The sequence below is a fragment of the Podarcis muralis genome, chromosome 4 (assembly GCF_964188315.1).
Source record: "Podarcis muralis chromosome 4, rPodMur119.hap1.1, whole genome shotgun sequence".
Taxonomy (NCBI): Eukaryota; Metazoa; Chordata; class Lepidosauria; order Squamata; family Lacertidae; genus Podarcis; species Podarcis muralis.
In genome coordinates, this window is record NC_135658.1 from 1,750,269 (window position 1) to 1,764,112 (window position 13,844).

Genomic DNA, 13,844 nt, shown 5'->3' on the forward strand with positions numbered 1-13,844 from the left:
TGCACATTTAAAAGAGCATAATTAAAGAATATAAAACTGTGCGAAGAAAACAATGGCAGTATAAACAGTACAATGAGAATGATTGGAAGACTCATTTTGTCAGAAGTCTTTTTTATTTGAGTGTTTATTTGGGTGTTGGTTGGGAAGATTGGGGTTTTTTGTGCACGTAGACCTGCTTTTTCTTCTTTCTTTTTTCTGTGTTTTCTTCTTTTTTTCTTCTTGATTGTTTGGTTTTCTTTTTGTGGTGGGAGATTGTAGATTCTTTCTAGATTCTTTGTGTATGTGTGTGATTTAAATTAATAAAGATTGTTTTTTTAAAAATAATAATAAATAAACGAGCATAATTAGCAAAAGAATGAAATATTACCATAAGCCAAGGACATGCCTGCTGTTGTTGTTGCTGCCCATCATGCCCAAGGTGGGTGTTGGCTGTGGAAGCTCAGGCTCAAAGGCCTGATATGGACGAACCAAAATGCATTGTTTGGGCATTTTTCTTCTTCATTTTTGTATCAATTGAAGGCATAGCTGTCAACATTTCCCTTTTTAAAAGGGAAATTCCCTTATTCCGAATAGGATTCCTCGCAAGAAAAGGGAAAGGTTGACAGCTATGATTGAAGGTACTCATCTGTGGATGAACATGCACAAAATCATATGGGGAAAATCGACCTTATGGGCCACCATGCACATTAACACTCTGGTGTGTACACAGACTCTGTTAGCTGTCTATTTCTTTCCTTGCTTCAGTATCATTCTATTTGCACAGAACAGTTTCCCCCGAATCTGGTCCCCCCAAGATGTTTTGCGCCATCAGTTGCATCAAGGTTGGCAGGGAGACGTCCTTCTTGATGCAGATTCTGTTCCATATAGCAAAACATGATTCGCTGTGGCTGATGGGAGATGTAGTCCAAAGTATCCGGAAGGTGCTGTGGTTTGGAAAGGGTTGCTGGGAATGGTAAGACTGCGAGGCCCAGAATTCTTTGAGGGGAAGAATGTGCTTAAGAGCTATAGTGTTTATACACAGTTGGGTGCAGCGTGAAGACATTCCCTGTGCAACGCAGACATGGCTGTGTTCGCAGAATGTTCTGATGTCCAGAGCAAGTCCAGAAGGGAATATGTAACAGAGCAGTGGTTAAATCAGGGCAGTTTTGGAATGTTTAGTCCATCATCTTGATTGAAAATGGCATCTGTTTGTGACCAAAAGTAGATGAAAACCCGTTCCTTGATCTCAGAAAGCATCTCTGCCAAATTTGGTTAGGATAGACAAAGAGCTCTCCAAACATATATAATAATATATGTATAAAGACAGCACATTGTGATGTTTCAGTATTCAAAGGTGTCACCTTGAGGGATCTTTCACCTTTTTGCTCACCAAAAGATATGCTGCATAATTTAATGAACACAAGCAGATTATAATTATAGCCTGGGCCACCAATATAGATGGCATTAGGGAATGCAGAACCAAAACAATCAAGTCTCCCATGTTGATGATGGTGCCTTTTTCTTTACTGATTATGTCGATCCAGGTGCTACTGAATGGGGGAGCCTGACCACTCACCATGGGACCACAAAATAACCAAAGCATCTTCCATTCCACATTCGTCCTTACTGGCATCCCAGGACTAGAGAACAGAAACAACTGGGTCTCCTTCTCTTTCTGCTTTGCCTATGTCATTGCTGTCTTGGGGAATGGTGCTGTTCTCCTAGTGATCGTGAAGGATCAGAGCCTCCACAAGCCCATGTACCTCTTCCTCTGTATGCTGGCTGTGAGTGAGCTGGGGGTCTCCCTGTCTACCCTTCCCACAGTGCTGAGCACCTTCCTGTTTGATGCTAAGGAGATTGGGCTGGATGCGTGTCTTGGCCAGATGTTCTTCATCCACTGCTTCTCCTGTATGGACTCAGGGGTTCTCTGGGCGATGGCCCTGGACCGCTTCATAGCCATTTACAACCCTCTGCAATACACCACCATCCTGACAAGCCTTAGGATCATTTTGTTGGGATCTGAGATTGCCCTGAGGAGTGTTCTCCTAATGGTCCCAATGCCTCTCCTCCTAAGGAGGCTGCCATTTTGCAAGTCTACCACCCTTGCTCACCCTTACTGTCTGCACCCCAATTTGATCCATCTCCCTTGTGCGGACATCATGGTCAACAACCTCTACGGCCTGTTTTTTGTAGTTTCCACATTTGGCCTTGATTCCTTGTGCATCGTCTTGTCCTACGTGATGATCCTCAAGACCGTGCTGAGCATGGCCCCAAGGAAGGCCGTCTCAAGGCCCTGAACACCTGCGTCTCCCACATCTGTGCTGTCGTGCTCTATTACACCTCAATGATCAGTGTTTCCATGGCACACAGGTTTGGCAAGCACAATTCCCCTATGCTGCCCTCACTGATGGCCAATATCTACCTCCTGGTTCCTCCCATTCTGAACCCCATCATCTACAGCATCAAAACCAAAGAGATCCGCAAAGCCCTGGGCAGGCTTTTTTCTCAGAAGAAGCCAGATCCAGCATGGTGCAATCTTATGCCTGGATCTCACAGGGCTAACTTCAAAGATCTGGGAGTCGTGCACAAACCCTGGACAGCTTGGGACCAGGACACCTTGCAGCAGGAGCACATTGCTTTATGAGAGAAAACAAAAACCAGGAAACAAAGCACAGATGATCTTTGTGTGTGTGTGACACTGTCCACAAATTGGCATACCCCCTTTGGCACGGGTCTTTCATTTTCTGGAATGTTTGCATACGTGATAAAGTTCCAAAAATTCTTTCAAAAGTAGTCATCTGTAGGCAGGACACCCAGATCATATTTATTGGTCAATGAACCACAAAGTGATGTGCAGTGCCTCTTTATTTATTGCAATGAGACACCCAAGTGTGTTCTCTGTTATCCACAGTTTAAAAGAATATAGTCTGCGAGGTCTCATGCACGACACAGCTCCGGGCTGGATCCAGACACATACTCTTCCCTGTATGAAGTTTGCAACACATTTGACTGAATGTGTTGCAAACCTCATACAGGGAAGTTCTGTTGGCAAAAAATCGGACTCCGCTGCGCCATTTGGTGCCATAGTGCTATAACGCATATAAAGCGCTCTATCTTTACAAATGTAGCTGAGTCCAGCTGGGTGTGCATGGGAGCCTAAAGGGTGGCTTTCAACTACATTTTGCACTAGCACTGGTGTAAAGGGATCTCCCCACTCCACATGCACCCTGGGCTGCCCTCAGATCTGCTCTGGAGGCTTAGGGAGAGACACAGAACAGATTTATGGGGTGCACAGGGGGACTTGAGAGGGGCCTCATTCCTTTGCATGAGGCAAACTAGGAGTAGAGACAGAGGAGAAATTATGCAATGGAGAAAATACAACCCAAAGTATTGCTGCCACTTCACACAGCCTGTGCTTAAAATATATAGATCAGATGGTAGATCTCTGTGATCCCAACGGTTGCAGCTTCTGGGACCTAGTCTGTCAAGGGAGGCTGGTGCTGAGTTCTGCCCACTGCAGAGCAGCTTCCTTTGGGCTGATGCCCCTGGGGTCCCTGAGAATTGCAGGAGGAAAGCATTACATCCTCCCTCGTCAGGAAGAGACATAAATATTTCTGCATCTGAGCCTCCGGCAGGTCCCTCTCCTGTCTGCCAGCAGAGAACAAAGTGTTTTTCTCCAGGTGGGTCTTTTAATATTTTTATATAGGTTTTGTTTTTCTGCATCAAGGGCATCATACAAACCATTGTGGTCTAACAACTGAATGATTGGACTTTGATGATGCTTTTGTTTGCCTTTGGTACTCTACATTTGTTGTTGTTGTTTAGTCGTTTAGTCGTGTCCAACTCTTCGTGACCCCATGGACCAGAGCACACCAGGCACTCCTGTCTTCACTCTACATTAAAGGTAAAGGTACCCCTGCCCGTACGGGCCAGTCGTGTCCAACTCTAGGGTTGTGCGCCCATCTCACTTAAGAGGCCAGGGGCCAGCGCTGTCCAGAGACACTTCCGGGTCACGTGGCCAGCGTGATGAAGCTGCTCTGGCAAGCCAGCACCAGTGCAGCACATGGAAACGCCGTTTACCTTCCCGCTATAAAGTGGTACCTATTTATCTACTTGCACTTTAAGGGTGCTTTCGAACTGCTAGGTGGGCAGGAGCTGGGACCGAACGACGGGAGCTCACCCCGCCGCGGGGATACGAACCGCCGACCATACGATCGGCAGGTCCTAGCCACTGAGGTTTTACCCACAGCGCCACCCGCGTCCCTTTCACTCTACATTAAGCATCGTTACATTTAACTTGGTTGATGTATGGCAATTAAAGGGTGGATACCTGAAGGCTTCTGGCCTGTGACCTTTAGTCATTCATCTCCTTCTTGTGGGACCTTGGTGCCTTTCACCAGGGCTGCTTCTCATTCCCTCTCTTCCAAGCTCATCTCCCTTGGTTGCTTGTCTCCCTCTCACCTTCCTTTCTCTCATTCTCCTTGGAACTGCTCTATTATTCTCCTGTCTTCTGCAGCTCATGACCCGCTCCTTTTCCTCTGCTGCTTTTACATGTCCCTTCTTCTTCCAACCTTTTCTTCTGCTTCTGAAGGGCTGCTGTGAGGTTTGTTGTCCCCTTTCAGTCCTTCCTGTTGTCATCCTGACCTGGTTCCCTTCTGTCTTCTGGCTACGTATGGTTGCTCCTCTTATTGCTTCTCTGCTTTACATATCATTAGCATGCCTCTTCTGGCTTGTTTGCAAGAGCATCTAAACATGCCACAGTTTCTCCTATTCCCAGGAATGTCATCCCCTGATCCTTCATCTCCTTCTAATGGTCCAATCTCTCTGCTGCCTTTTGGTTCTAAACTTCATGTTATCTCTTCTCACTGTTTTTATTCCTTCTGTTTTTATTCCTTCTGGTTCAGCCAGGGATCACCTACAAGGTGGCTTTTCTCCTTTGCATTCCTCTGAGATGGCTTTTGTGGAGATCACTAAGGACCTTCTTTTTGCCAAATCAAAGGACCCATATTCCATCCTGCCTCAAGAATTTGCACACACTGAAAAATCAGTTTTGAAAAATTCAGTCAACCATCTTGATTTACAATGGCATCCAATTGCATCTTAACTTATAGAAAAACCTGCTCCCTGATCTCAGGAACCATCATGCAAAATATGGTTGAAATCTTCATGTCCAGAGCAGAGCACACAAAGAGATTTTGAAAATATATGCCGGATTATTTATTGAGTTTTTTATGCTTTGTTATAATGACAGCAATCACCTTGCGGGTTTGTTGACATGTTTCGTGGGCAAAAGGTAGAATACAGAATTTAGAAATAACGACTGCCTTCTTGGTAGTTGTGCCTTCCCTGTGTAATGCCCTCCCTGCAGATGTCAAGGTGATAAAGAACTACATAACTTTTAGAAGACATCTGAAGGCAGCCCTGTATCTGGAAGAAGAAGAAGAAGAAGAAGAAGAAGAAGAAGAAGAAGAAGAAGAAGAAGAAGAAGAAGAAGAAGAAGAAGGGGAGGAGGCAGAGAAGAGTTTGGATTTGATATCCCGCTTTATCACTACCCGAAGGAGTCTCAAAGTGGCTAAAATTTTTCTTTACCTTCCTCCCCCACAACAAACACTCTGTGTGGTGAGTGGGGCTGAGAGACTTCAGAGAAGTGTGACTGGCCCAAGGTCACCCAGCAGCTGCATGTGGAGGAGCAGAGACACGAACCCGGTTCCCCAGATTACGAATCTACCTCTCTTAACCACTACACCACACTGGCTCTCTCTGGAGGTTTTTTAAGTTTCATATTTTACTATGTTCGATGTACACTGTAAATTTCCCAGAGTGGCTGCGAAAACCCAGCCAGATGGTTGGGGTCTAAATATTAAAATTATTATGATTTCTATTATTACTATAGATAGGCCAATAATCTGATGTAATTAGTTACCTTAGAACCAAAGCAAGGAATGGTGTTCACGATAGTGCTTTTTTTCTTTCCTTATGTTCATCCAGGTGCTACTGAATGGGGGAGCCTGATGGGACCACAAAATAACCAAAGCATCTTCCATCCCACATTCCTCTTCACTGGCATCCCAGGACTGGGGACCATAAATATCGGGGTCTCGTTTTCCTTCTGCATCATGTATGCCATTGCTGTCTTGGGGAATGGCGTTGTTCTCCTAGTGATTGTGAAGGATCAGACCTTGCATAAGCCCATGTACCTCTTCCTCTGCATGCTGGCTGTGAGTGAGCTGGGGGTCTCCATCTCTACCCTCCCCACAGTGCTGGGCGTCTTCCTGTTTAATGCCAGGGAGATTGGGCTGGATGCGTGCCTCAGCCAGACGTACTTCATCCATTGCTTCTCAGGAATGGACTCTGGGGTCCTCTTGGCGATGGCCCTGGACCGCTTCATAGCCATTTACAACCCCCTACAATACACCACCATCCTGACAAACTTTAGGATCATTTTGATAGGATTAGGGATTGCCATGAGAAGTGCTCTCCTACTGTTCCCAGTGCCTCTCCTCCTAAGGAGGCTGCCATTTTGCAAGTCCACCATCCTTGCTCATCCTTACTGTCTGCACCCCAATCTGATCCGGCTCCCTTGTGCAGACACCACCGTCAACAGCTTCTATGGCCTGCTATGTGTACTTTCCACATTTGGCCTTGATTCCTTCTGCATCGTCTTGTCCTACATGATGATCCTCAAGACTGTGCTGAGCATGGCCTCCAAGGAAGGCCGTCTCAAGGCCCTGAACACCTGCGTCTCCCACATCTGTGCTGTCGTGCTCTATTACACTCCAATGATTGGTTTGTCCATGGCACACAGGTTTGGCAGGCATAATTCTCCAAAGCTGCACTCAATGATGGCCAATATCTATCTCCTGGTTCCTCCAATTTTGAACCCCATCATCTACAGTATCAAAACCAGAGAGATCCGCAAAGCCCTGGGCAGGCTTTTTCGTCAAAAGAAGTTCTGATCTGAATTGGCAAAGAGTGTACCAACATTCCCCAGAGTGTTTATGACTTCTCAAGTTCAGAAGAGAGAAATTGGGCGACCATCTGGTTGTACATTTGTTCTTTGTAAAGACACACACAAACAGATGCAGACAGAGTTCTTTGTGAGCTCTCCGTCCTGTCTTCAGTTACAATGCATCAAGTAATGGCAGAATAGTACCATAGAGGAAGATGGTCTGTAGTTTTGGAGAAATTTCAAAGGGGTTTCTGGACTGGAGGTATCCCTCCTAGAAACTCAAGGGGAAAATATGCAGGCACCAAGAGAAAATACAAATGCACACAGGGAGAGGCACAAATATGAGGAGGCTTTAGAGAACCACATGTAAACCAATGTTTCTTGTACATTTCCAGATCAAACACATGATTTCTATTCACTACTTAAAGGATCACAGCAATCTTAGCAGTTGCACCTCAGCGCCATCACCCAAAACCATTCAGAATCATTTAGTTCTTCAGATCAGCTCTCATCATAATGATTATATATAATCTTTTTTCAAGGTGGTCTTTTTATTCAGCTGACTAATTTTCCTATTCATTAAATGTCTCCCAATATCCTCTTTCATATATCTACAAAAAATTCAAGGTGAATCGCAATCATCATGCCTAGCGGTTCTCTTTTCATGCATACAAAGGGCACCATAGATTCTAAAAGTTCATTCTTTTCAGTGTTCTGGGAAGAGCTTTCATCACATACAGTACCTGAAAGCAACTGGTTCTGTGTTGTAAAAGGTACTCAGGCACAGACTTACTCAGTTTAAAAAAAAGTAAAGGGACCCCTGACCATTAGGTCCAGTGGTGACCGACTCTGGGGTTGTGGCGCTCATCTCGCTTTATTGGCTGAGGGAGCCAGCGTACAGCTTCCAGGTCATGTGGCCAGCATGACTAAGCCGCTTCTGGCGAACCAGAGCAGCGCACGGAAACGCCGTTTACCTTCCCGCTGGAGCGGTACCTATTTATCTACTTGCACTTTGACGTGCTTTTGAACTGCTAGGTTGGCAGGAGTTGGGACCGAACAACGGGAGCTCACCCCGTCATTGCGGGGATTCAAACTGCCGACCTGCTGACCTAGGCTCTGTGGTTTAACCCACAGCACCACCTGCGTCCCTTACTCAGTTTAACTAGGCTCAAAAGAAAATGAAATCATCAAAATGATGCAGTTTTATGAATTTCTTCTTCTAATTCTCAGTCCAGTGAGCACAGTGAAGTCAAAGCCCAACTTTGAATCAGGCCTTCATTTTGGTGTCCTCTGCTCATTGGAGTGCCTCTTGAGACACACATAACATCTTTAGTGTGTGTGTGTGTGTTTTCACCTGTTGAAGACTTTCTTCTTCCAACAAGCTTTCAAGATAGAGATTTTTCTCCCAATCGGTATCTGCATAAGATTTGAAAATCTTTTGGTATATGGAATTATTTTAATTTTATTTAAATTCATGGGTGTTTTTACAGCTTCTATACGTATGTGAAATATATCTGTGTGAAATCATTTCAGGATTCTTCATAGGAAGCAATTCATAAACAAAACAGACAAATAAATAATTCCACACTCCTATTTCTCTTAGCGCTACCATGAATACATCCCAGAGTGCTGCATCTAACTAGCCACCTCATGTAAACAATGCTTAAAATATATAGATCTGAGAGTGCAACTTTGTAATCTCACTGTTGCAGCTGCTGTGACCTAGTTTGTCCATGGGGGAAAGTGCTCACAAACAGATGCACACACAGAGACAAGAGCAGCTTCTCCCTGAGTAGCCCACTTTGTCTTAAATTATGATGCACCATGTAATGACAGAATAATACTGGAGAGGAGCTCACTCTGCAGCTCACGCTGCTTCCGACCATGAAGGGAAAAATTGCTATCATGGTTATTAGTCATAGCTAGCTCAATAGCACCACACATTCATTCCAATCTATGTTACCAGAGAGAAGATGGTGGCATCGCTCATGCTCCTCTTCTGGTTTTCAGTCTAGCAAGCACACTGAAGTCTATGTCCAAGTAGTCTTCAGGTTCATCTTCATTGGAAACCAAACATTTTGTGCATTCATAGAATCATAGAATTGTGGAATTGGAAGGGACCCTGAGATAAACAGAATTGTTTATGCTGAATCATGATGGTTATGCTGTATGGGACGCTGGTGGCGCTGTGGTCTAAACCACTGAGCCTCTTGGGCTTGTCGATTGGAAGGTCGGCAGTTTGAATCCACTCAATGGTGGTGAGGTCCTGTTGCTCTGTCCCAGCTCCTGCCAACCTAGCAGTTCGAAAGCACACAAGCACAAGTATATAAATAGGTACCACTGTGGCGGGAAGGTAAATGGTGTTTCCGTGTGCTCTGGCTTCCGTCACAGTGTCCCGTTGTACCAGAAGTGGTTTAGTCTTGTTGGCCACATGACCTGGAAAGCTGTCTGTGGACAAACATCGGCTCCCTCGGCCTGAAAGCAAGATGAGTGCCACAACCCCATAGTCACCTTTGACTGGACTTAACTGTCTAGGGGTCCTTTACCTTTACCTTTCACCTCCTATGTCCATTGTCAGAGGCAGTGTGCATCTGAACACCAAAGGCTGGACATTACAGGTGGGGAGAGTGGCTCTTGTGCTCAGGTCCTGCTCATTGGGACATCTGGTTCGGCCCCTGTGAGAGCAGGACATTGGTCTAGATGGGCCACTGGCCTGATCCAGTAGGGGTTTTCTTATAAACAAGCAAACAAAATCAATATTCATATTTCTCTTGGTGCAACCACCAATATAGTATTGCAGCTAATGAGCCACTTCACATAGCCAATGCTTAAAATGTACAGATAAGACAGCGGAACTCAGTAATTGCACCGTTGCAGCTGCTGTGACCTAGTTTGCTGAGGGAGGATGGTGCTCAGCACTAGTTCTGTGCACTGTAGAAATGTCTGCCTTGGCTTAGTGCCCCTTGGTGTCCCCGCAAGCTGCAGGAGGGACGTCTCATCTCCTTCATCTCCAGGGATTCCCAAGAAAGCAGCATAAATCTTTACACAGCTGAGCCTCTGACATGACTGGGTCTTTCTCCTGGTCGCCAGCAGAGACTAAAACGCTTCCATCCAGATGGGTCTTTTTATGCTCCAGGTGGAACTTGTTCTTCATCAGAGAAGGTTGCCACAAACTGCCTTCTGGTGTCGGGGATATTGATCCAGGATTCAGGGCTCATCCGCTCTGACCAGTGCTTTCTAGACAAGCAGAAGTCTAGATGAGCCCAGAATCGCCATAATAGAGAACCTTGCCGAGGTATGGAATGGGCCTGAATATTCAAGGGCTGTAGCTCTGGAGTGTTTCAAGTGGCAGGTAGGGGGTCAAATATATATATATATATATATATATTGGATTTGATATCCCACCTTTCACTCCCTTTAAGGAGTCTCAAAGTGGCTAACATTCTCCTTTCCCTTCCTCCCCGACAACAAACACTCTTGTGAGGTGAGTGGGGCTGAGAGACTTCAGAGAAGTGTGACTGGTCCAAGGTCACCCAGCAGCTGCAGGTGGAGGAGCGGAGACGCGAACCCGGTTCCCCAGATTACGTGACTACCGCTCTTTACCACTACACCACACTGGCTCTCAAATGGGCCAGATGCGCCCACTTTCTTTAAAAAAAACTGAATCCTGTGTACCTGCTGCCCCAGCTAGAAATGTTTCTCCCTGGCTTCTCCCAAGATGATGGAGTTCAGGGACAAGGCTCCTCCAAATTCCTGCGGAGCAGAGCAGCTCTTCTGCCTCCTCTTCCAGAGTGGCTTCTGGAATGTCTGTTGGTACCCATTATTTATTGGGATTTTAAAAAGAGGGTGTAATAATAATAATAATTTATTATTTATACCCCGCCCATCTGGCTGGGTTTCCCCAGCCACTCTGGGCGGCTTCTAACAAAATATTAAAATACGGAGTCTGTTAAACATTAAAAGCTTCCCTAAACAGGGCTGCCTTCAGATGTCTTCTAAAAGTCTGGTAGTTGTTTAGCTCTTTGACATCTGATGGGAGGGCGTTCCACAGGGCAGATGCCACTACAGAGAAGGCCCTCTGCCTGGTTCCCTGTAACTTGGCTTCTCACAACGGAGGAACCACCAGAAGGCCCTAGGCACAGGACTTCAGCGTCTGGGCAGAATGATGGGGGTGGAGACGCTCCTTCAGGTATACTGGACCAAGGCTGTTTAGGGCTTTAAAGGTCAGCACCAATACTTTGAATTGTGCTCAGAAACGTACTGAGATGCTTCAGTATTAGGGCTTACCCAGATTTTATCCAGGCCCAGGTTTTAAAGCTCCATGTCTGAGCAAGGTATTTTCTCATGTGACCTGGCTAGCCCCCAAGAAAAACTTTTGTTTCACTGCTGAATCAGAGCAAGTGGGTTGCTGTTTGCTCTGATTCACTGGTAAAACGTGGGTTTTCCCATTGAAAGCGCCAGGACAAAAAACAGCCACCACCACTTAGACATGGAGTTGCTGAGGTCTGTCACATGCATGATGCGCGAACTCTGCAGATCCCTAAGTGTGCCGGTGTCGGTTGGCATCGGTCGCTGTGATGTTCAGGCAGAAGAAAGCTTTTGAAGCTCCCAAACAAAAAACCAGGAGGGAGAGAACATGCCATTTGGGCATGTGTCTCTGACACGGTCCTACTCGAGTGTAGGCTGACCTCCTGATAGGAGTAAGCTTGATTTCTGCTGCTCCAGAGACCAAAACCAATGGATTCAAATTGCACAGAAGGTGATGCTGTGTAAACAGTGAGAGCTGTTCAACAGTGGAATGGACTCCCTTGGAAGGTGATGGACTGTCCTTCATTGGAAAGACAGTTTGGATGGCCATCTGTCAGAGATGCTCTATCTCTGATGCCTGCTTGCAGGGGGTTGGACTAGATGGCCCTTGGGGTCCCTTACAACTCTACATTTCTATGATTCTATAAAGCTCCCATGTTGATGATGAGGCCTTTTCCTCCCTTATGTCCACCCAGGTGCTGCTGAATGGGAGAACTTGATCGCTCACCATGGAGCTGCTCAGAAACCAAAGCTCCCTCCACTCTACGTTCCTGCTCACTGGCATCCCAGAACTGCAGGCCGGAAATATCGGGGTCTCCATCCCTTTCTGCTTTGCCTATGCGGTTGCTGTCTTGGGGAATAGTGCTATATTCCTAGTGATTGTGAAGGATCGGAGCCTCCACAAGCCCATGTATCTCTTCCTCTGCATGCTGGCTGTGAGTGAGCTGGGGGTCTCCCTCTCTACCCTTCCCACGGTGCTGAGTGTCTTCCTGTTTGATGCCAGGGAGATTGGGCTGGATGCGTGCCTCAGCCAGATGTTCTTCATCCACTGCTTCTCCATCATGGATTCAGGGGTCCTCTGGGCGATGGCCCTGGACCGCTTCATAGCCATTTACAACCCTCTGCAATACACCACCATCCTGACCAACTTCAGGATTGCCATGATAGGCTCAGGGATTGCAGCAAAGAGCATTATCCTGCTGGCCCCACTGCCTCTTCTCCTGAGGAGGCTGCCATTCTGTAGGTCCAATGTGCTTGCTCACCCCTACTGTCTACACCCGAATTTAATCCGGCTCCCTTGTGCAGACACCACCGTCAACAGCCTCTATGGGCTCTTTGTCTTGCTCTGTACATTTGGCCTCGATTCCCTGTTCATTGTCCTGTCCTACACAATGATCCTCAAGACCGTGCTGAGCATGGCCTCCAAGGAAGGCCGCCTCAAGGCCCTGAACACCTGCGTCTCCCACATCTGTGCCGTGGTGATCTATTACACCCCAATGATCGGCCTGTCTATGGTGTACCGGTTTGGCAAGCATGCTCCACCTCTGGTTCACTCCCTGATGGCCAACATCTATCTCCTGGTCCCTCCGGTGCTGAACCCCATCATCTACAGCATCAAGACCAAGGAGATCCTCAAGGCATTTGGAAGGGTTCTCCATCGGAAGAAATTCTGACATGGAATGGCAATGACCTGAACCATGATTTTTATATTTTCTGAGACTCCTCCGGAAAAACAATCTCTCAAAGGACCTGTTGATGGCATTTGACCATTGTACTGTTGAGAGTGTATTAACTTATGGTTTGTGTGTGTGGTTTGGGAGCTGCACGGTCAGGGGAAAAACAATGCTGTCCAGGGTTGTAAAGACTGTGGAGAGAATAATTGGGTGCACTCTTCCCACCTTGGATCAAATCTATGCTTCCAGGTGCTATAAGAAAGCTGCAGAGATAGCGCAGGATAGTGCGCACCCTGGAAATGATCTCTTTCAGCTTCTGCCTTCTGGAAGAAGGTCCAGGATTATAAAGACCAGGACTAGCCGCCTGAGAAACAGTTTCTATCCAAATGTGATTTTGGTTTTAAACACAGTGTAAGGTAGTCTCTATGGGAGTATATTGTATTTAATTGTGGGGTATCAGAGTTTTTAGGGGGCTAACCAGGTTGGGATAGCTGGGATAGGAGGCTTGTTGGTTTTGAATGTCTTATGTAGATTTTTTCTTTCTTTCTTTCCTTTCAATTCCGTTGTTCTGTATGAGACAATGACAATAAAGATTATCATATAGTATCGTATCGTATGATGCAGCCACATCCCAGCTTTTTCTCCAAGGAGCTCAAGGTGGTAAACAGGTTTCTCCTTCCCTTCCTTGCTCATCCATCTTTTCATTGACTACAGAATGCACTCACCTTAGCATGGTGGGACTGATCCATGTGACAAGTTCATTCATATGCTCCAGCCCTAGTTGGGGGTGGAGTAGTTTGAGACCGGGACGCGGGTGGCGCTGTGGGTAAAAGCCTCAGCGCCTAGGGCTTGCCGATCGAAAAGTCAGCGGTTCGAATCCCCGCGGTGGGGTGCGCTCCCGCTGCTCGGTCCCAGCGCCTGCCAACCTAGCAGTT

General features: G+C 46.4%; 3 protein-coding genes and 1 pseudogene across 3 annotated transcripts in view; 3 read left to right on the forward strand and 1 right to left on the reverse strand.

Moving 5' to 3' along the window:
• The window catches only part of LOC114589664 (uncharacterized), a 999,511-nt gene that overhangs the window by 507,325 nt on the left and 478,342 nt on the right, over positions 1 to 13,844 (reverse strand). The window lies entirely within an intron of this gene.
• On the forward strand, positions 1,557 to 2,623 carry LOC114595193 (olfactory receptor 51I2-like; annotated as a pseudogene).
• LOC114595377 (olfactory receptor 51I2-like) lies at positions 5,991 to 6,935 on the forward strand. Its single transcript, XM_028725665.2, has one exon. The coding sequence runs from the start codon at positions 5,991 to 5,993 to the stop codon at positions 6,933 to 6,935; it is 945 nt and encodes a 314-aa protein (XP_028581498.2).
• On the forward strand, positions 11,965 to 12,909 carry LOC114595192 (olfactory receptor 51I2-like). The gene has a single exon (XM_028725537.2). It carries the CDS (start codon positions 11,965 to 11,967, stop codon positions 12,907 to 12,909), a length of 945 nt encoding a protein of 314 aa, XP_028581370.2.

Excerpts from the sequence above, each read along its gene's own strand:
- LOC114595377 (XM_028725665.2), top strand. The coding sequence starts at position 5,991 with ATGGGACCACAAAATAACCAAAGCATCTTCCATCCCACATTCCTCTTC.
- LOC114595192 (XM_028725537.2), top strand. The coding sequence starts at position 11,965 with ATGGAGCTGCTCAGAAACCAAAGCTCCCTCCACTCTACGTTCCTGCTC.